Consider the following 21,940-nt stretch of genomic DNA (forward strand, 5'->3'; position numbering starts at 1 on the left):
CTATATTTCCTTGCATTATTTTTAGTGGCTTCTATAGGGATTACATTATACATTCTTAACTTTTGAAAGTCTACTTAGAGTCAATATAGTACACTTCACATAAAACGCAGAAACCTCAAGATTACAGTACCTCACATAAAATAGAAACCTTGTGGGGATTAAAATATATTTTAACTTGTTTACAGCCTACTTAGAATTAATACAGTACTATGTCATGGATATTAAACAAACTTTGCACCTATGTGGGTCCATTTATCCCCCTGCACACACACATATACACATTGTCTTTTTGTTACAGTTGTCATGTGTGTTGAATCTACATTATAAACTTCACAAGGCAATATTATAAGTTTTTGCTTTAACAACCGTGTGTGTATTATAGAAACTGAGAGAAAAATAGTTTTTATATTTACTGTTTCCAGTGTTCTTCACTTATTCCTCAAGATCCAGCTTTCCCTTAGGTATCATTTCCTTCAGGTCAAAGAACTTTAATATTTCCTGTAGCTTGTTTCTGGTCATGACAACTGCTCTTAGCTGTTATCTGAAAACGTAAATTTCACTTTCATTCTTGAAGGATGTTTTTACTATACATAGACTTAAGGGTTGACAGGATTCTTTTTTCTTTCAGCACATTAAATATATTGCTCCATTGTCTTCCTGCTTTCCAGGGTGGCTCAATAAAAGTCACAGTCCTTAAATCACCTTCCCCTTTATGTAAAGGATGGATTCTCTGGATGCTTTCAAGAATTTTCTCTTTATGTGTGTTTTTAAGCAGTTTTATAATGATGTGACTGGGCACAGATTTCTTGTTTGGGTTAACTGAGCTTCTTTAATCTGTAACTTTATATCCTTAATCCAATTTGAGAGATTTGTAACCATTATTTCTTCAAATTTTTCTTTTCTGTCTCATTCCCTCTCCTCACTCCTCTGGTACTCCAATTACCCACATGTTAAACCTTTTAAAATTGTTCCACAGTTCCCTAAGGCTCTGTGGTTTTCTGCTTGTTTGTTTCATTTTGCCCAAACTCTTTTCTTTCTCTTCTTCAGATCAGATAATCTCTGTTGATCTGTCTTTAAATTCACTGATTCTCATCTCTCATCTCTGTTCTGCCATTAGGCTCGTGTGGGGAGTTTTCGTTTCAGATAGTATACTTTTCAGTTCTAAAATTTCCATTTGGTACTTTTTTATATTTTCTATTTCTCCGTTGATATTTCCTATCTTTTCATTCATATTGAACATATTTTCCATTCCTTATGACCATAATTTTAATTATGGTGCTTTAAAGTCCTTATGTGATAACTCTAACATCTCTGTCATCTTGAGTTTGCATCTGTTGACTCTATTTTCCTCTGAAATTGGGTCACATTTTCTGATTCTTTGTATGCCAAAAACATTTGGATTGTCTTTTCTGTATGTTGTATAGACTCTGGAATCTATTATATTACTCTGAAAAGTGTTTGTTTTAGCAAACAGTTAACATTGTTAGACTCAAACTGCAACATTTCATGACCTGCAGTAGGCCCCTCACTCAAATCTCAGTTTCATTCTTTAAGCTTAAACTAGGCACTGCTTTCAGATTGCCCCACCTGGGGTCAGCGAGGTATCTGGACTCTCTGACCCTGGCTTTCTCGCTCTGTGGATTTCTTCCTCACTCACCAGAGGCTCTGGTTGCACCAGGCTGCTTCCCCTGGTAATGCTAGTGAAAGACAGAGGCCTTGGTAGTGAAGCTTTATTTGACCCCACACTGCTGTGATGGAGGCTACCTGCAGGACAAAGGTACAAAAAAATGGGAAACTCGTTCCTTGCTGATCACTTACTCTAAGTTTCAACTCTTTTCACAAATCTATCTTTGTTCAGTCTCAAGAGACCTCAGGTAGTTATTTTGTTTTGTTTTTTTAATATTATCCAGAGTTTAAAGCTGTTATTGACAGGAAAATGAGTTCGTCAGGTATTAGATTGGAAGATCCTTATCACTCTCAGCAGTTTGGTTCCTTCTTTTTACCTCCTCTTCCATCTTCTATTTAGATTAATAGGGTCAAGTTCTTCATCATCTCTCTCTATATTTAGGAAATTATGACAAGTTATTCTGATTAAATTCCAACTCTTCTTTCCTCCTGTTCTTTCCCCCTCATCCACTGACACTCAGAAATAAACACAGCCCTGCTTTACTTGGCAAATGACTTGACTGCTCCCACTCAATCTTAGTACAATCTGGCTACTTCTCTACCTGAAATCACACCTATCATATACCCAACACTAGAGCATAGTTAGCACAGTACAAAGACTGATTCCCCAAAGGGACTTCCAATAAAACTGAAAACCATTCCAATGGGTAAAAAAAAAAAAAGATTGATTGCAGTCAAAAATAGACACAAGTACATATATAAATTTAGTGTAGGATGAAGATGACAAATCACTAGAGCACAGATGGTTCAAAAAGTGGTCTGGGACAAGTGGTTAGCTATCTAGAAAATATTCTAAATGGACCAGGGACATTAATGTTAAGAATGATATTTTAAAAGTAGGTAAAGAAAACCCCGGTGAATTTCTTTATAATCAGAGCATAGGGAAAGATTTTCTACCTATGACTCAAAATCCAGGTATGATAATTTATTTAACTACATAAAAATTCACTATGTAAAAATTAAAATCTTTAGGCATGGCAAAGATCACCATAAACAAAATCGAAAAGACAACTGGGACTTTCCTGGTGGTGTAATGGGTAAGAATCTGCTTGCCAATGCAGGGGACATGGGTTCAGTCCCTGGTCTAGGAAGATTCCACATGCCTTGGAGCAGCTCAGCCTGTGCGCCACAACTTCTGAGCTCACGCTCTACAGCCCACAAGCCACAACTACTGAGCCCTTGAGACACAACTACTGAAACCTATGCGCCATAGAGCCTGTGCTCCACAGCAAAGAGTAGCCCCTGCTCCACACAGCTGGAGAAAGCCAGGAAAAACAACAAAGACCCAATGCAGCCAAAAATAAAAAATTAATTAATTAGTTATTTTAAAAAGACAACTGAAAAACTAGGAGAAAGTATTTGTAATTTATATCTTGGGGGGGAAATGACAAATATCTCTAATATATAAAGAATACTTAAAAATCAAGGGCGGGGGGAGACCAAAAACCCTATAGAAAAATGAACAAAAGACATATACAGATAATTTTTTAATTAATAAAAAAAATTTTTTAATGATCCTTAAACACATAAAAATATGCTCAACTTCAATCATTATTAGAGAAATGAAAACTAAGACTATACCAACATACCATTTCCCACCTTTAAATGGACAAAAGTTAAAAAGTATGACGACAACAACAACAAAAAACGTATGACCGCACATTGTATTGGTGACGCTGCATTTCCATTCAGTGCTGGTACCATATACAATGGTACAGCCCATTGGAAAAAACTCTGATGCTGGGAAAGATTGAGGGCAGGAGGAGAAGGGGGCAACAGAGGATGAGATGGTTGGATGGCATCATCGACACAATGGACATGAGTTTGAGCAAACTCTGGGAGATAGTGAAGGACAGGGAAGCCTGGCATGCTGCAGTCCATGGAATCACAAACAGCTGGACACACACGACTTAGCCACTGAACAATAATTGGCAGTATCTAACAAAACTACTTAGGCATTTGCCTTTTTTTTAGGCATTTACTTTGACTCACGACTCTCACTTCTAAAAATCTAATACCCTGAAGATATACCTCTAATAATGTAAAAATGCATACATGTATAGAGGATTACAAAACTGTTATCTAGATTTTTATTGCTGTTGTTTAGGATATGTTTTAGGACTTTCTTTAGTTTCTGTCCCTTTTTTTTTAAAAACATTTCCTTACTCTACCTAAGTCCCCAGTAAGTATTACAGTCTTTTTTGGTTCCTCCAACTTTTATTTTCACCTCAGAGGAGATCTTTCTCTTAGCTTGCTTGGGCATTAAGAAGGCAAAGCTCCTTGGTCTGAGCTCTCAGGGCCATACCATTTCCTTCTCCAGGGGATCTTCCCAACCCAGGGATCGATCCCGTGTCTACTGCATTGGCATCAGGGCCACATCAATAGATTTAATGTCATCCTAATCCCATTTCCTTCTTTTCCTAAATAACCATTCCCCTGCTCTCCTCCAGCACCGCAGTGCCTTTGAAAACACTTCTTCCCAATCCACTTTTCTAATTTGCATTGCAATTTACATTAAATGCTTTTAGTTTATAGAATACATAAATTTGTGCAGAAAAGGAATATTTTTTTTTAAATACCTCCTAAGTCTTATGTTTCCCAAGTCAAACTGTGCTTTAGATCTTGGTATGTCTCAGTCAGTAGTGATCAACCCCTTTTGCATGTGAGTTGTAATTTTTTTTCTCAATAAAATGAAAATAGAGCTAATTGAGACCCACAGATAAAATATGTTTTCTTACAAATTGAATCATATAAGTATGATATAATATGATTATTGAAGACAAAAATGTCACCAAGAAAAGAGGAAAGAAATGGCCCTGGCACTTAGTAACTAAATGTTCGTGTGCAGACAGCTGGGAGGCAGCTTTCTGCTGTTTCACCCTTTATAGTTTCATTATGCTTTAAGTCTACAAAGTGCTTTCCAGTATCATCATCTGATACTTAAATGAACCCTAAGCCTAGGTATTATCATCATCCACTTTATAGATGAAGAAATTGAACTTAGAGAGAAGTGGTGACTGGTCTAATATCATGAGGAAGTTAGGAGCATATTGGCTATGATTATTTGTGCAGTGACATTTGCTGAGCTCCCTGTTGTATTCCAGACCCTGTGCTAATGCTAGGTCTATAGAGGTGGGTAAGGTGCTACATCTGGTATCCACAGGCATGCAGATACCCGTCCATAACCAAGACCCTCTTTATTGCATCTACAAGATCTCTCCATTTGGGCTGGCCAGGGCAGGGCAAGTCAGGCATCTCAAAGCAGGATTGGATGGGACTCTGTGCTTCCACTGCAGGGGGCCCAGGTTTGATCCCTGGTCAGGAACTAGAAAGCCATGTGGCTAGGGGGAAAAAAAAAAAAAAAAGAGGATTGGATGGCAGGGAATATTGTCAACTCCTGTCACGGGGTGTTGCTCCCATGGCTCCAGATGTGTGAGGATCCCATGCAGCTTCTCCCATTGGGAAGTCCCTACAACCAGTCACAGGCTTCTGCACCCTTAGGAACAATTCTGAAAAGATTACTCTCCCAGCCAAAGTAATTGCTCTGGAAACATTTCTTTTTTCTAATTCATCTACTTACTAAGGGCTGAAATTTTACATTTGGAATTATATTAAGACATGTCTCAGAGCTAGAGATGCCCATACGTCCCTATTTTGTCTCTAATAATGTAAATCATCCATTGTGGATCATTAGTATTACATTCTTTGGTTAACAATCGAGCCTCCTTTTTATTTTAGCCCACCTTAGGCTGTACCAGCTTGACCTTCCATTGTAAAACTCTCTGGGTAACTGACTAGGGCTGGAAAAGAGGCATGTCCACTACAAGCTGAGGGGTCTCTGCTTGAGTTCTGCTTACGGGACTCCCAGATTCCTCTCTCATTTTTCAACCACTGCCCGTTACTCCACAGGACAGGAAAGTATGTGTGGGAAGCCTGGACCGAGACATGGGTATCTCACACAAGCTAACAGTTTGGCACACCTTCAAACAAATGTCTTTAGAATACTAATTCAACAATTGTTTAGGAGCCAAGAGCTATAAAGAAGAAAAGGGAAAGGAGTACGGGTTCTCTTCTGCCCCAGTCTTGCACACTTCTTCCCTAAGAAGAGTCAAAGGCTTGCAGTAAAGGAACCCACCCTTCTTAGAAACAGGTGTAGTGACTACCTGTTGTTACATGAGCGTGTGCCTTTGGGGAGATCTCATCCTTCACCTCGGCTGCTTACGTGCCTGTCCTCACTTCCTCCCTTTTTCTGCTTTAGCCTTCTTGCTAGTCCTCCAATATACCAAGGTCATCCTCAGTTTAAGACCTTTGACCTTGCTGATTCCTCTGTAAGGAACAGTCTTTCCATAGATGTTTTCATGACTTCCTCCTTCACTTGGTTCAAGTCTCTGCTCAGCTGTTATCTTCTTAGAGCATGCTTCTTCCCTGGCCAACCAAGAGAAAAGTTCACAGACACACACAAATATCCTGATTTATTTTTCTTCAAAGTTACCCATTATTATCTGTAATTGCTTTCCATTTTATGTATTTGTTATTGTCTGTTCTCCCACTAGACTGGAACACCATAAAAGCAAAGAATTTGTCTTTTTCATTGTTGACCCCAAGCAGTGCCTAGTTCATGGAAGGTACTAATAATCATTTGAATGACAAATAAGTGAATGAATGGCAATAGTATTCTCCCTGAGACTAGTTCCGAGGAATGAATTTTCTCTATCTGATTACACTCCTACTGATGTTTTAAGCCCTCTAATAGACAGGGATCCTAAGAAGATGATCACCACTTGGTCAGTGCTATGCTCACTCCTCTACAGAGGACACACTGCCTTAACCCCACCACCTCCTTTCAACAGGCTTTTCCTTTTTCCCAGGGCTCAATCATTACCACCACAAAGGAGGCTTATAAGTTCAGAAAGACAAGCTGGACTGCCCCTAACATTGTGATGTGTTGGAGACTATCCCCTTGCAGTTATTGACTTAAAAACTGTGGTTGAATGAACCTGAACAGTTATTCCTGAGCAAACTGTCTGCTCTGATTACTTATCCTAGTTGTTAGCATCCTAAAGCCACTCCTGTATTCACAGAGTAGATAGCACTGATTGTAAACTGACCCAGGAAGCTAAGGTACCATGATTACATAGTTTCTGTAGTAGTTCTTGACATTTTGAGGGTCACAGAGCTCTTCTGAGAATCTAATAAAAGCTAAGGACCTAACCATCTCCTCCATCCCCACCAAAATATACCTATGCTCTTACAAACTGAGTTGTATTCAATTTCAAGGGTTCTCAGAACCCTTGAAGCCCATCCATGACACCAAAGGACAGGTATCATAGTCATTCAGAAAGAAATAGAATTTTCATATAGGTCAAGACCTTTGTGGGACTGGGGAGATTGTGCAGGACTGGCCAGGAGCACAATTTTCCTGGGCCTCTTCTTTAGACATTCTATGTCATGATAGAAATATAACCATTACATATGTATGTGTGTGTTAAAGTATTAAATTCTTCCCTTTTAAATACATTTCAATTTTGTAACCCTATTTTAGGGTTGACTTCTGAGAAGCATTGCTTTAGGCATTACCTTATTACCCTTAGGTTTTCTTCAGTTCAGTTCAGTCGCTCAGTCGTGTCCGACTCTTTGCAATCCCATGGACTGCAGCACGCCAGGCCTCCCTGTCCATCACCAACTCCTGGAGTTTACTCAAATTCATGTCCATTGAGTCGGTGATGCCATCCAACCATCTCATCCTCTGTCGTCCCCTCTTCTCCCGCCTTCAATCTTTCCCAGCATCAGGGTCTATTCAAATGACTCAGTTCTTCGCATCAGGTGGCCAAAATATTGGAGTTTCAGCCTCAGCATCAGTCTTTCCAATGAATATTCAGGACTGATTTCCTTTAGGATGGACTGGTTGGATCTCCTTGCAGTCCAAGGGACTCTCAAGAGTCTTCTCCAACACCACAGTTCAAAAGCATCAATTCTTCAGCACTCATAGGTTTTCTTAGTCTTTCCCATTATTGTGGCTCTTCCAGAACTTAGCTCAGTGAAGGATATCACTGCTTATGGCCACAGGGTGGCAGAGTAAGTCTAAAAACTGAATGAAAATGCTGGCTACCGCTACTCTGCAACAGACCAGGCCTTCCTCTCCTGTCAGGAACACCCAAACAACTCAGAGCCACAGCGGGTGCGTGAGAGCCACGCGTTGACTCCAGTAAACTTTTAGTTCATAACCTCAGTGGGACGGGTCCCACTGACTACCCTGCTCACTAGTAAGTATGAGAGCTGATTGTCATCTGAGAAGTCTCCTCCCCATTCCCCAGGTTTAGTACATTTAGTTGTATTTATAAAGAACACAATACCAAGTGTTGATGTTCTTATGTTTGTTGGTGGCAAAGAAAAAGTCACCAAGATAAGCAAGTAGAGGGAAAAATACTTTTTAAAAAGGAAAGTATCTTCTTTTCCTGTAAGAGCAACTCATTTTGTTGATGAGAGAAAAGGAAGAAAATTCCATTTGTTAGATCTGCCATATGCCATTCATAGGTAATCATCTCATTTCTTATGCCTCCTATAACTATGAAATAGGTTGTGCTTTCCCCACTTTGCCCAAAGTAACATAGCTAACAACTTTCAAGCCACAATTCAAACCCTTGTCTTTCTACTACATTCCACCAAACGAAGCCCACAGATACTCAGGGGTTACTGGTTAAAGTCAGATAGGAAGGATATAATTAAACATGTGCCTGCATGCTAAGTCGCTTCAGTTGTGTCCAACCCTGAGACTATATGGACCATAGCCTGCCAGGCTCCTCTGTCCATGGTATTCTCCAGGCAAGAACACTGGAATGGGTTGCCATTTTCTTCTCCAGAGAATCATCCCAACCCAGGGATTGAACCCGCCTCTCTTTTGTCTCCTGCATTGGCAGGTGGGTTCTTTACCACTAGTGCCACCTTGGGAAGCCCATAATTAAGCATAACTTCCTAGAAAAAGTCAGTCTGAGTTGAATTCTGGAGAAATTGCAGGCCATAGATTGAAAAAGCACTAAGGAAGGAAATAACATGGCAAGGAGACTAATTTAGTTGAAGCAGAAGAGTTACAGGAAAATGTAATAAAAGCTGAGGAATAGGCATTTGCTGAACTTCAGCTCTGTGCAAGCTACTAAGCTGGAGGATGGAGGGGCAGGGATGTTGATAGGCTCTCAACAAGTGGAAAAAAGGAGGAATGTATGATAGGGCTTCCTTGGTGGCTCAGTGGTTAAAAAAAAAAGGTCTGCCTGCCAACGCAGGAAACATGGGTTCGATCCCTGGGTCAGGAAGATCCCCTGGAGAAGGAAATGGCAACCCACTCCAGTATTCTTTACTAGAAAATCCCATGGACAAAGAAGTCTGGTGGGCTATGTAGTCCATAGGGTCACAAAGAGTCAGACACGACTTAGCAACCTGAGCACATGCACATGGGGTATTTGAGGAATAATGAGTAGTAACAAATGGTTCAGAATGAGTAACGAGAATAAAGAAGCTGACAGCAGAAAGGCAGTATGTGCTCTTTAGCAAAGGAAAGATCTGGTGAAACTATGTTTTAGAAAAATTAATTGGTAGTAAGAAGTACCAGAGGGGAGAGAATGGAGTTTGATGGGGCAGCTAAGAGGCTACTGCTATAATTCAGGCACAAAGAAATGAATGCCTTGACCAGTGACAGAGAATATGGAAAAGAAGTTCCCCCTCTAAAGTGTTCTGGTTTCCATATTACTGTTTAGCTTGGATAATGTGACTGTTTCTGAGAAGGTCCCTCAAACCTGAAGCATAGCTCTCTATGGCGATTACTGAGAACTGTTTCAAAGGAAGAAGCTCTACTCAGTAGCTCTCTGAAGAACCTATAGGTTAAGTTGGAAAGAACTCTCACACCATATACAAAAATAAGCTCAAAATGGATTAAAATATTAAATGTAAGATCTGAAACCATAAAACTTCTAGAAGAAAACACAGGCAGTGAACTCTTCAGTATCAATCTTAGCAATATTTTGGGGGGATATATCTACTCAGGCAAGGGAAGCAAAGCGAAAATAAACAAATGGGACTACAGCAAACCGAAAAGGGTTTGCACAGTGAAGGAAACAATTGACAAAATGAAGAGGCAGCCTGCTGCCTTTTGCAAATGATATATCTAAAAAAGGATTAATATTCAAAATATACATAGAACCTATATACAACTCAACATCAAAACACAAACAACCCAATTTAAAAATGGGTAAGGGGCCTAAAAAGACATTTTTCCAAAGAAGACATGCTCTGTCAACAGGCACATGAAAAGATGCTCAGCATCACTAATCATCAGAGAAATGCAAATCAACACCACAATCACTGGACACCTGTCAGAATGGCTATCATCAAAAAGACAACAAATAACAAGTGTTGACAAGAATGTGGAGAAAGGGGAACTCTCATGCACTGTTAGTGGAATGCAAATTGGTCCAGCCACTGTGAAGAACAATATGGAGTTTCCTCAAAAAGTTAAAAATAGAACTACCATATGATCCATCAGTTCCACTCCTGGATGTTTATTTGAAGAAAAAACACTCATTTTAAAAGATATATGCTTCCCTATGTTTACTGTAGCATTATTTACAGTAGCCTAGATATGAAAGAAACCTAAGTGCCCATCAATAGATGAATGGATAAAGAAGATGTGGAATATTCTTTATGGACTATTACTCAGCCATAGTAAAAAAAAAAAGAAGTCAATCTTGCCATTTGCAGCAACGTGGGTGGACCTAGAAGCTATTATTCTAAGTGAAATGAGAAAGACAAATACTTTCAGATTTCACTTATATATGGAATCTAAACAACAAAACAAATGAACAAACATAACTAAACAGAAACAGAAGTGTAGATATAGGGAATAAACAGGAAGTATAGTAAGGAGAGCAGAGAAATAGCTAAGGGAGAGTAAAAGGTACAAACTTTCAATTACAAAACAAAAAGAAGTTGGAAAGAACTTAGCAACATTGATGGTGTGTCTGCAAGGAAAGACTGGCATTTTCCTTCAGAGGTGCCATGTTTCAGACTTGCTTCTTCAGCTTTACAGGGTCAGAAAGTTGATCTTATCAACATCCTCTCAAAGATAGACTCACCTGATCAAGCTCAAGACTAAAGTTGTTGGCCAGAATATTTTAAAGGAAGGGCCATAACCACTATAACCTCCAAGAAGAGCAGAAGCTTAACAGATACATCCTGGCTTCCTGCCGCTGGGGCTCCTCACTGAGCTAGCACGCCCTCTCCTCTGAGCTATGCTTGGCTGATCGAGGCCAGCATCTGCCGCTGTTCCTCCCTTTCTCTGTGCTCCATTTCTGGTCAACCCTCTCTCCTTCTAATGGATCATTCATTCCTTGGATGAGCCCATACCATCCATAGGCTCCAGCCAAATCTTGCTTTGGTCTATAAGCCATTCTTTTTAAAGTGACTGTTTTTCATTGACCTCATCACTCTGTATTGACTTTATTTTTTAACTATCTGAGGAAACCCCTATTTTTCTTATTTCCATATTCTTAATGGGGAGATACTTTGCTCTGTCCCCATACCCATGGTAGGAATTTTCTAATCTTTTACCATTTCACTGGGGAGAAAAAAAGAAACACTTGTCTTCTTCAAAATTCTGTTGTTTGAACTCAAAGCAGTATCATCTGCTCTACTTTTTGAGGTCCTTTTTTCTACTTCGTTTATTTAGTTCTATATCTGCCTCCTTATACTTTAATAACTGTTTTGCTTCTTTGAAGAGAAGCTGTTCAGTCATTTCCCTACTTATTACTCAAGTTGAAGTCCAGACTCAGAAAAATTACTTCTTGTTTTTCCTATGACACAATAAATTTCCCGTTATTAAAAAGAACATTTCTCCTCACTTATGAGGAGCATTTATTTGATGATGACTTCATATTTATCACTGTAGTACCTGAAAACATAATGGAGTAGATGAGAGTTTAAGGAGAAATGGTCAAGAATAATGTTGCTTTATAAACTCATTAAGGTAAAGAGTATCATATATCTTTATATAGTATTTCACCTTCTATGTAGTACATAATTAATATTATTGCTGATGGAATGACTTCATTAGCTAATGAATCCTCATAACTATTCACAGAAGATGGTAGAAGTTGTTTTTTTTTTAAGTGAAAGCAAGTTTATTTAGAGAGATTCACATCCCATAGGCAGAATATGGTCCACCTCAGAAGGCGAGCGTAACCAGTGGTAAAGTTTTAATTATACTGGGTCAAAGAGAAATGCATTTGGTGCCCGTTTTCAGCCACATAATAAGTCGATAAATATGACATGAAGTCACTTAAGTCTCACCACACTTTCTCTGTGTTGGTGCCAACACGTTGGACTGAAGCCCTTTGTTCCATGTGGAGAGTCTGCCACCTCTGCAGACTTGTCCTCAGGAATGTCGTTCTAGAAATAAACCAGAGTTCTCCTTGGGGTCCATGAGTCATACATAGAAGTTAATTCATTGGAGCGACTGACTTTTCTTAGGCCCTTTGTAAAAGTATTTCTGAGAGTCCCTCATGGTAAGGCAAAAAAAGCCAGGTTCCTCTTCAGTTTCTTTCCAGCTCTTGTCTCATTTCCTCTCTCTGTGCTTCCTCTGTCACCTTATATTTGGCTTCTACTGACAAACTTTATGTCCAGATCCAGATTCCAATTCCTGAGCTAGTGTTGCCTAAAGAAGGAAATAGACCATTAAAGTCTCATCACCCCGCCTACCTAGTCCCATTCATTCAGATTGGGAATCAAATCACACTCCACCAGACCATCCCTGTCTTTTTGGCTGCTAATCACACTTGTGAGATACACCAATGGCAAACTTGTATAATTCTGTATCAGAAGGTGGAGCTTATAATTCATCTTTTCTCTTTTAGTCTTTTTAAAATTTATGTTTTGTAACAGAGGAAATAATTGAATACATTTTCATTGTGAAACAATAACATAAAATTGAAGACCTCATTAACTAACTATTTAACTTGCATTGTGGATATGAGAGTTGGACCATAAAGAAAGCTGAGTGCTGGAGAATTGATGCTTTTGAACTGTGGTATTAGAGAAGACTCTTAAGAGTCTCTTGGACTGCAAGGAGATCCAACCAGTCCATCCTGAGGGAAATCAGTCCTGAATATTCACTGGAATGACTCATACTGAAGCTGAAGCTCCAATATTTTGGCCACCTGATGCTAAGAACTGACTCACTGGAAAAGACCTTGATGCTGGGAAAGATTGAAGGCAGGAGGAGAAGGGAATGACAGAGGATGAGATGGTTGGATGGCATCACTGACTCAATAGACATGAGTTTGAGCAAACTCCGGGAGTTGGTGATGGACAGGGACGCCCGCTGTGCTGAGATCCATAGGGTCACAAAGAGTCGCACATGACTGAGTGACTGAACTGAACTGAACTTGAATTGGTATATTATTTTTGGCTGTTTTTGTATTCCAAAAATTTTTTAATACATAAAATACATAAATACAATAAAATTCAAATGTATAGAAGTATGAATAATATAAAGTGAATGTATCTCAGAATTCTGCCCCATTTCTACTCCTGTCCACTATTAACAATTTAATAGTAGACTTCCAGAGCTCTGTAAAAGGCATTTCCATACATATGTATGTACTTAGGCTAACTTTTATTTTTATATAAATGAGTCACACTATACTCTGCTCTAGAACTTTCTTTATTCACTATCTCCTAGCTTTCCATGTCAGTACATTTAACTTTGTTAACAGCCGCATAATACTCCATAGTCTATGCCATAATTTATTTAAATATTTCCCTATTGATGGGCATTTGAATAGCTTTCTGTTTGGGGCTTTGATTATTTGTTTTTGCAACAATGCTGTGCTGAACATCTTTGCATATGTCTCTTTGAGTATGATCCAAGAATGTCTCTAGGCTAGATATCTAGAGGTAGAATTGACAGGTTCACAAATGGGTGCTTTTAATATTTTATATTTTTCAAAATTTGTAACTAAAGAATTAAACATTGTAACTACCGTTTCCCTTTCTTCTGCAGAGAGTTCTATCCTGGCAACTGACATTGATCTTCAGACTATAGACAGTGATATTGTCAGCATGGAGATTTTCTTCAAAGCCTGGCTGCATAATAGTGGAACAGATCAAGAACATGTTCACCTTCTTCTTCCTTCACGAAGTATCAGCAACATTTCCAGAACCAGAGATGATTCAAGTACAGTCTCCCTAAAAGATATATTACATAGACAGTGATTATCCTAGTCTAGAATTAGGATTGGAGAGTCATCAGAATACAGACTAGTTGAGGTTTAGGGACTGGAGGAGGAGTGGATGAGGCTGTCCAGTGTCAGCATGAGAATTTCTAAACTTCTAATTTTCAATTAGGAAACTGAACCTGATTAAACCCAGACAGCAAGAGCCAGTTAGTTTCAGTGTAGGGACTTAAACACCTCAATAATAGGGCATCAGCTACACTACATGAGAGAACAATGAATCATATATTTTCTCAAGTTTTCATTTTTGATGTGGCAGATATTATTGACATAATTTCAGGTAAGCTGGTACCTCAATAACATGAATAGGGCCCATAAGGAGAGGAAAAGAACCAAAACTAAATGATTAAATAGAGATCTTCTCAATAGAAAGATGCCAAATTGAGGGGAACTAAAGCAACTACAGAACAAGCCCCAGGGAGTTCAACTAGTGGCCCTAGATGATGTTAACAAAGTATGTTCTGGCAATTGTGGAAACCAAGAGGTCAATCCAGTGTTGTAGGCATGCCAGCAAGGTCCTGGATACTGTTCCAGTCGGCAGTGATACCTAATTCAGGTCCCACTAGATTGTAGGGATAAAGCCATTTCTAGTCTCCATCCCCTTTGAAGGTGGGCCTAAGACCTGGGTGGCAGGGCCTGCAAATGGACCCATCAGTATAGTCAGCCACAGCTTCAAAGGGAAAAGACTAAATTGTGTCTTCCCCTTTAGGAGTGTGTGCTTAATGAGAAAAATAGATATACCGACTTCTGTCCCCAAAGGGGAGGATACACCTTGGTCCTTTCTTTATAGAGATAGCCATTGGGTTCTTAATATATCTCCCCTTCCCCCCCATTTCAGTCTAGGGCCTGCGATGCCGTTAACAACTTCTCTTGATTTTACTGTCTTTCCTTTGTGTGTAAAATCTTCCCAAGGCCTCCATTCCACCTGCTTTGCCCAAGACCAATTGCTCACTTCTTATCTATTTTTTCCCAACAGTGTTAACTCCTTTCCCTGCATTATCCTATTTCATCTTCATAACAACAACATGATGCAGGTACTGTTATCACATGCCATTGAATCTCAAAGTGAAAGTGTTAGTCACCTCAGTCGTGTCCGACTCTTTGCAACCGCATGAGCTGTTGCTTACCAGGCTCCTCTGTCCGTGGGATTCTCCAGGCAAGAATACTGGAGTGGGTTGCCATTCTCTTCTCCAGGGGATCTTCCCAACCCAGGGATAGAACCTGGGTCTCCTGCATTGCAGGCAGATTCTTCACCGTCTGAGTTACCAGGGAAGCCTAGACGGTGTCAATTATAAGACAATCCATTATTTTATGTACCACCAAGAAAGAGAAACAATTCCAATTAAATGTGACACATTGCTTTTTATCACTTAGAAATATTATTTTATTCTTACTGAGAGAGTTCTCTTAGGTTAGAGTAGTAAGTAAGGGTTAAGAGTGTCTGCCTGGTCCATGGTGATTGTAAGACATATACAGAGACACTGCTGCTAAGTCACTTCAGTCGTGTCCGACTCTGTGTGACCCCATAGACGGCAGCCCACCAGGCTCTGCCATCCCTGGGGTTCTCCAGGCAAGAACACTGGAGTGGGTTGCCATTTCCTTCTCCAATGCATGAAAGTGAAAAGTGAAAGTGAAGTTGCTCAGTCGTGTCCGACTCTCTGCGACCCCACGGACTGCAGCCTTCCAGGCTCCTCCATCCATGGGATTTTCCAGGCAAGAGTACTGGAGTGGGGTGCCATTGCCTTCTCCATACAGAGACACTAGTAAGTGAAAAAAAAATGTGTCTTGAAATCAATAAATATAATATTATCCCTGTTTACAGATGAGAAAACTGACACTCAGAGGAATTAAATATTTCCCCAGGGCTGCACAGAAAATTAATAGCTAAGCCAAAATCTGAAGCCAGGCAACTCCGAATCCCATTCTTAACTCTTAGGATTAGAAATCTGTATTTTATACATTTGATTACTCTCAGCCCAAAGGATATTCATCAAACCCTGGTCTGTCACCTCCAGAGCCTGGGCCCTTACCTACCATGCAACCTGCATCCTCCTGGGCATTTCTCTCAATAGGAGGGCTAGGGCCATCCAGAGCCAGGATCTCCTGCAACCAGCCTTTCTTCTGCTGCCGCATGGCATTTGCCCATGGTAATATTGAGAATTCTCTGCTTTGCCCTCTCTTTTCCCGTGGCTTTCAACACCAGGGTCAGACCCAGAATGTTTATCTCCATCTGCAGTTATTTTTTGGAAATCCACAGGTCTTCAGGGTGGGTGGTAGAACTTAGATCTAGGATGGTGGTAGAACTGCTGAAAACATCTTCACTGGAATCCAGATGCTCATGCACAAGTTGGAATGATGTCCAAAGAAGGTAGGCCTCTGCTGGGGTGGGTATGACCCACATGAGAGTTTAAACAAGCGCAATAAAGACCATATTATAGTTATCCATTGTTCACAAAAGTGATGCATTGCTCTTTATGTGAATTTCTAGAAATGTGTTTCCCTAAGGGAAAAAAAAAAGGCTAATTAAAACCCTAAGCTCTCCTAAATATATAATCTTTTGAGGACTGCTCTTCAGATGTTCACTCTGACTTCTCTTTACAAGGTTCTCCACCCAACACTACCTGCTTCCGTAGCCACCTCGGGTCCTTCACCCTCTCCCTAGATGCTTCCTCAGAGGCCTCTTTCTGACAGAGCATAATCTGCCTCGGATGAACTTCTTTTCTCATTCTTGGTCTCTGCCGTCTCTGCACCTGGGTCTGAGTGATGAGAAGCATATCTGGTTCTAGACTCAAACCCTGCTAAAACATCTTTCCCAGGTTTGGAACATTGCTGAGACTACAGTTCCATTAGTTCTCATCCCTGGCTACAGTAAGAATCAAATGAGGAACTTTTAAAAATACCAATATCAGCTCTAGCCCCAGAGATCCCAGTTTTGCTGGTGTGAGGTAGGGGCCAGACATCCGTACCTTTTACAAGCTCACTAGGTGATTCTTACTGCAGACAAAGTCAAGAGCCTCAGCCAGATGAGCACAGCTGTCTAATCCTAAAACCCAAGGACCCAACAATGAAGCAGTCAGGCACAGAGGAAGTAAGGGGAAGCTGGAGTCCTAGGCCGGAGAAGGCAATGGCACCCCACTCCAGCACTCTGGCCTGGAAAATCCCATGGACGGAGGAGCCTGGTGGGCTGCAGTCCATGGGGTCGCTAAGAGTCGGACACGACTGAGTGACTTCCCTTTCACTTTTCCCTTTCATGCATTGGAGGAGGAAATGGCAACCCACTCCAGTGTTCTTGCCTGAAGAATCCCAGGGACGGGGGAGCCTAGTAGGAGGCCATCTATGGGGTCGCAGAGTTGGACACGACTGAAGCAACTTAGCAGTAGCAGGAGTCCTAGGCAGAGTCCCTCCTAATGATTTCCTGGGCTCTGGGACACACCTGGCCAAGAGCTCTCTCATCCAGAAATGATGTCCAGGTCTGGTTGCCAGGCCCAGCTAGACCTATTCTTTCTACATTATTTCTACTTTTGTTTTTACCTCATGTTGCAGGTACTTCAGTCATTTCATAAATCACTGACATCAACAGCTAACCTTCTCACAAGTACAGAACACTCATATATTCATAGTTTGTTAACAATACTTAAACCCAATATATATTTCATTTAAAACCTTCATAATATCAAGGATTCAAATCCAGAGCAAAAGAACATTGTACACTGTGACATGTGAATATGCCTGCTGGAGAAGAAGCTTACAGAAGCATAAAAAACCTCCATGAATAACCTATACATAGTCGAAACAGCCTCAGAACTGTTGTATGTTGCCATAGTGATGTTGCAAGGTCCAAAAGGTTCTATTCACTTGGGGAATTATAAAATAAACCGTTTCAGGAACTTAGTCCTCCCCCTCCCTCGAGTGTCCTGGAAGAGCTCACAGAGAAGCAGTAGCTGTCAGCTGACTGCCTGACTTCTGCTTTCCTGCTCTTCCTTCATCTGACCTGCAGTCTTGCCAAAGCTTAGCCACAGGGAAGCAGGAGGGGCAACATTTCCTTCTCTGATTGCCAAAAGGCCCTGCATATTGCAGTGTTAACTGCCTCCTCCACAGCAGACACACATTCGTCTCGGACTCAATCACAAGCCAGATCTCTCACTATGAGGAAACTGCTCAGCCAGCCCAGAAGTAAAACAAGAAAAAAAATCATGTCACACCCAGAAAATAAAGTTACCTGTTATGTAGAGCAATATTATTTCAGACCTGCTCCTCTGTCCACTTCCCTGCCTCCCAACCCTTACTTGCCTGGTGGACGCGGAATGGGTGGCAGATGATCTCTCTTAATCATATAGCCTGAGGTAACTTGTGACAAACAATCCCTCCCCAAATGCCATTTTTATTGCAGTGTGCCTGAAATGTGATCTCCAAGAACGACTTCTCAGCCCATCCCTACTCCCTGGAACAGCTGATGGCTCCTTGAGGATGGATGACCCCAAAGGAGACTTCAGCACCCTCTACCAGATGGTTTCCCAGTCACCAGCCTCTTTTTACAAGCTCCGGGTGATCAAGTATGGTCCAAGAGAGCCTCCCTAATCCATGCAAATATTTGCGTGGTTCCAGCTAGGAAGACTAAGATAGAGGGAGGGCATGGGCATCCCCAAGTGTCAGGCAGCAGGGGCTCAATTCCAGAGTAGCAACTACAGGTGTGGGCATGAAATAGCAAGGTCAGGCTGCTCAATATGTGGAGATGAATGAGGAGACAGTGAAAAATATGTCTCAGTAGAATATTCTAAAGTCTGGATGAAGACTGGAAATCCAGAAAGTCTCTGAGAATGCAGAGGAAAAAAAGATAAACAGAACGATGTTTATCCATTCAGCAAATGTTTATTAAACACCTACTATGTTTAGACATCAGGACAGAGGTCTGATCGTCAAGGAATGAGTGGCACCTAGGATCTACCCCACCTTTCCATTTCTTTAAGTACTAGAATTCTTGTTTCCGAGAGAATCAGTTCCAGCGCTGAATTAGGAATGATGGCAAAGACCACTTTTACTGCTTCCTAGTTCTATCACAGTGCCCATGTACAGGTATCTGAGTAAGCTTGTCTATGGACTTGGGCCCATGGATGCTGCTGGGGAAACTGCTTAAACACAGTCTCTTCTTAACTGTGTCTTCAGTCAGCATCTTGCCACAGAAGAACCAGGTCTGGGATGCAGATCATTAGCATACTGTTGTATAATGTGGTTGCTGCAGCAGGAATGAATGGGACAGAGTAAGCTCAGGAGAGGAAATACCCATCAGAGTCTTGAGGTCTCAGAATAGGTGCTGCATTCATTCATTGAGAGACTTTGAGACTCTGCTGTGTGACATATACCCTGATAGGTACATCCTAAGGTACCTATCCTTTAGTGCCCTAACCTAAAGGATTTCACAATAGAGTCTTAGACTTAAGCTAAATTTAAGTGGATCTGGGTCAAGGTTCTGGATATCACAAAGGAGCCTCACACTTCCATTGTCTCTTCCCAGGGCTCTAAAATCCAGTGGGGTCTGCGAATCATTGACATATGGACTCCCCTTCATCCTCAGACCCACAAGCTGTTGGCGGCTGGAATGGGATGAGCTGGAAACAAATCAGCAGCATTTCCATGCTTTGTGTCACGGCCTACTGGTGAGTGCCTATGTCACCAGGTGATGACGAGTGCTAAAGTACCCACCAGAGGGAAGCAGCTAATTTAATCCTGCCCTGATCCCAAATCTGTCCCAGTCTTCCAGAGGATAGAGAAAAACTGGACATACTTTGAAATATGGATTAAGTATGACTTGCCTTTGTTGGTTTCATGCTATAGAGAATAATTCCTGAATTCTGTTATATGACACTACACTTGAAAATCCTTGATTTTACATTTTAATGGCAACAGGAAATTGTCCTTAAGTAACTATATCTTAAACCCTATTTTCTTCCTATCACTATGCTGGATAGTATGGTTTATTTCAATGAAGAACACATAGTCTATGCTAGAAATTGTGCTAAGTCCGAGATATTCAATCTATTATGGTAGACATTATCTGTGGTCTCAAAAAACTTTCTAATGAAAGAGACATAATTAAATATGTATATTCTTAATTGTGAGAAGTTTGTGAAGGAAAATAAGGACTTGCTATAATATAGCCTCTCTATGAAAGTGACGATTAAACTGAGATCTGCCAGATGAAGGAATTAGCTAGGTGAAGGGTGGCCGGAAGACCATTCCAGGTGCAGAGAAATGCATGTGAAAAGACCCAAAGGCCATAAAGAGATGATCCTCAAATCAAGAATGGAATGATCATTGTGACTGAAACAAAATGAGCAAGAATAGAGAGAGCCAAAAGGTGAGAAGCTAAAAGTGAGCAGGGTAAAAATCATACCAGGATTTGTAGCCCAAACTGAGAACGTGGGACTTTATGTACAGAAAGAAATCATTAGAAATGACATCATCTATTTAAATGTTTAAATGATTAATTTTACCAAAATTTAGAAATGAACTTTCCAAAGCAAAAATGAAAACAAGAAAATAAGGTAGGAGGGCGCTGAAGTAGTCTAGGCTAGAGACGATTTTGGCTTGGGATTGGATATTGAAGTCAAGATGAGAAAAGTAAACCAATTAAAGCAGTATTTTAGAGAAAGAGAACTTGTGAAGGATTGGATATAGGGAGAGAGAAAGAGGAAAGTATCAAATAACTGCCTGGGTTCTGGTTTACCATTTCCTGAAATGAAAAATCTAAAACGATCATACACATGAAACAGTAATACAACACTGAGAAAGCAAAATGAAAAAACTGTAAATGCAATTCAGGGTTGAGTATAACTGCTTAGTGGCTACAGAATAACAGTTTGACCCAGTAGGATATGGGAGATCAAGACAACACAATAATGTGTCTCTTTCACTATCAGAAGCAGACTTCTTTTTTCCTGTTTCAAAGCCCACACTCCCTTTTGGGTCCACCCACTAAGTTCCTGTTTCCTATCTGACGAACACCCATCTCCTATCTTTGCAGAGCAGAAGCAATAGATACCTCCTGACTGTTAAAGCCCAACTGCTCAGTGTACTATACTCTACCTGATTCCTCAGGATCTTGGAGATCTACTGGGGAGAAATTTCTCTCAAGGGGCTGCAATACATTCTTTTGAACATGATATCTTAAACAGACATTTGCATTTTAATACACTGATAGAGGGAGTATAAATTTTCTGAAAAGTGGTAACCCTCAACACTTTAATTCCACTACCAGGAATATAGCCCAAGAAAACAGTGAGAAAAGAGAGAAAAGTATGACCATAAGTATGGTCATGTTTATCTCAGTGTTATTTACAATGGTAAAAAACTGGAAACAACTTTAATGTCCTAAATAGAGGAATGGTTAAATTGAAATAGGGGAAAGGTTAGAAGAACAACAATTCACCCAAGCAATGAGGTATTATGTAGCAATAATAGTTTATAGTAAGGATGGGAAAGACTATTCTTTCCCATCCTGGCTTACATTACATGAGATTAGAGTCTCTGCCTCTGAACTTGGGATGTGAGAATCCATATTTATTCGTTCAACAAATATTTATTGAGCGCTTCCCAGGTGGTTCAGTGGTAAAGAATCCACCAACCAATACAGAAGACATAGAAGATTCGGGCTTGATCCCTGGGTTGGGAAGATGCCCTAGAGTAGGAAATGGCAACCCACTCCAGTATTCTTGCCTGGAGAATCCCATAGACAGAGGCGCCTGGCAGGCTACAGTCCTTGAGGTTGCAAAGAGTCGGACAGGACTGAGCAACTAAGCGTGCATTTATTGAGCACCGTGTGCCAGGTATAGTTGTAGAGGCCAAAGAGACCTCTTCTTTATCACTCCTCTCCCATGGTCTAGCAGATACCCATTTTTGGTAGCACTTATTATAATAAGAGCCAGTCACTTAACCAAGTGCTTTGCATATCTTAACTCATTTAATCCTCACAGTAATTC

The 21,940-nt window shown here is 40.5% G+C and overlaps 1 protein-coding gene across 1 annotated transcript in view; it reads left to right on the plus strand.

The window, feature by feature from the left end:
• The window catches only part of LOC102416273 (meiosis 1 associated protein), a 55,283-nt gene extending 34,752 nt beyond the window's left edge, over positions 1 to 20,531 (plus strand). Inside the window, exons 4-6 of the mRNA XM_025260789.3 lie at positions 13,733 to 13,906; positions 18,355 to 18,517; positions 19,477 to 20,531. Coding sequence (XP_025116574.3) covers positions 13,733 to 13,906; positions 18,355 to 18,517; positions 19,477 to 19,642 — 503 coding nt within the window. The 3' untranslated portion in view covers positions 19,643 to 20,531. The remainder of the gene's footprint in view (positions 1 to 13,732; positions 13,907 to 18,354; positions 18,518 to 19,476) is intronic.
• The last annotated feature ends 1,409 nt before the right edge of the window (positions 20,532 to 21,940 follow it).

The sequence above is a fragment of the Bubalus bubalis genome, chromosome 12, assembly GCF_019923935.1.
Source record: "Bubalus bubalis isolate 160015118507 breed Murrah chromosome 12, NDDB_SH_1, whole genome shotgun sequence".
Taxonomy (NCBI): Eukaryota; Metazoa; Chordata; class Mammalia; order Artiodactyla; family Bovidae; genus Bubalus; species Bubalus bubalis.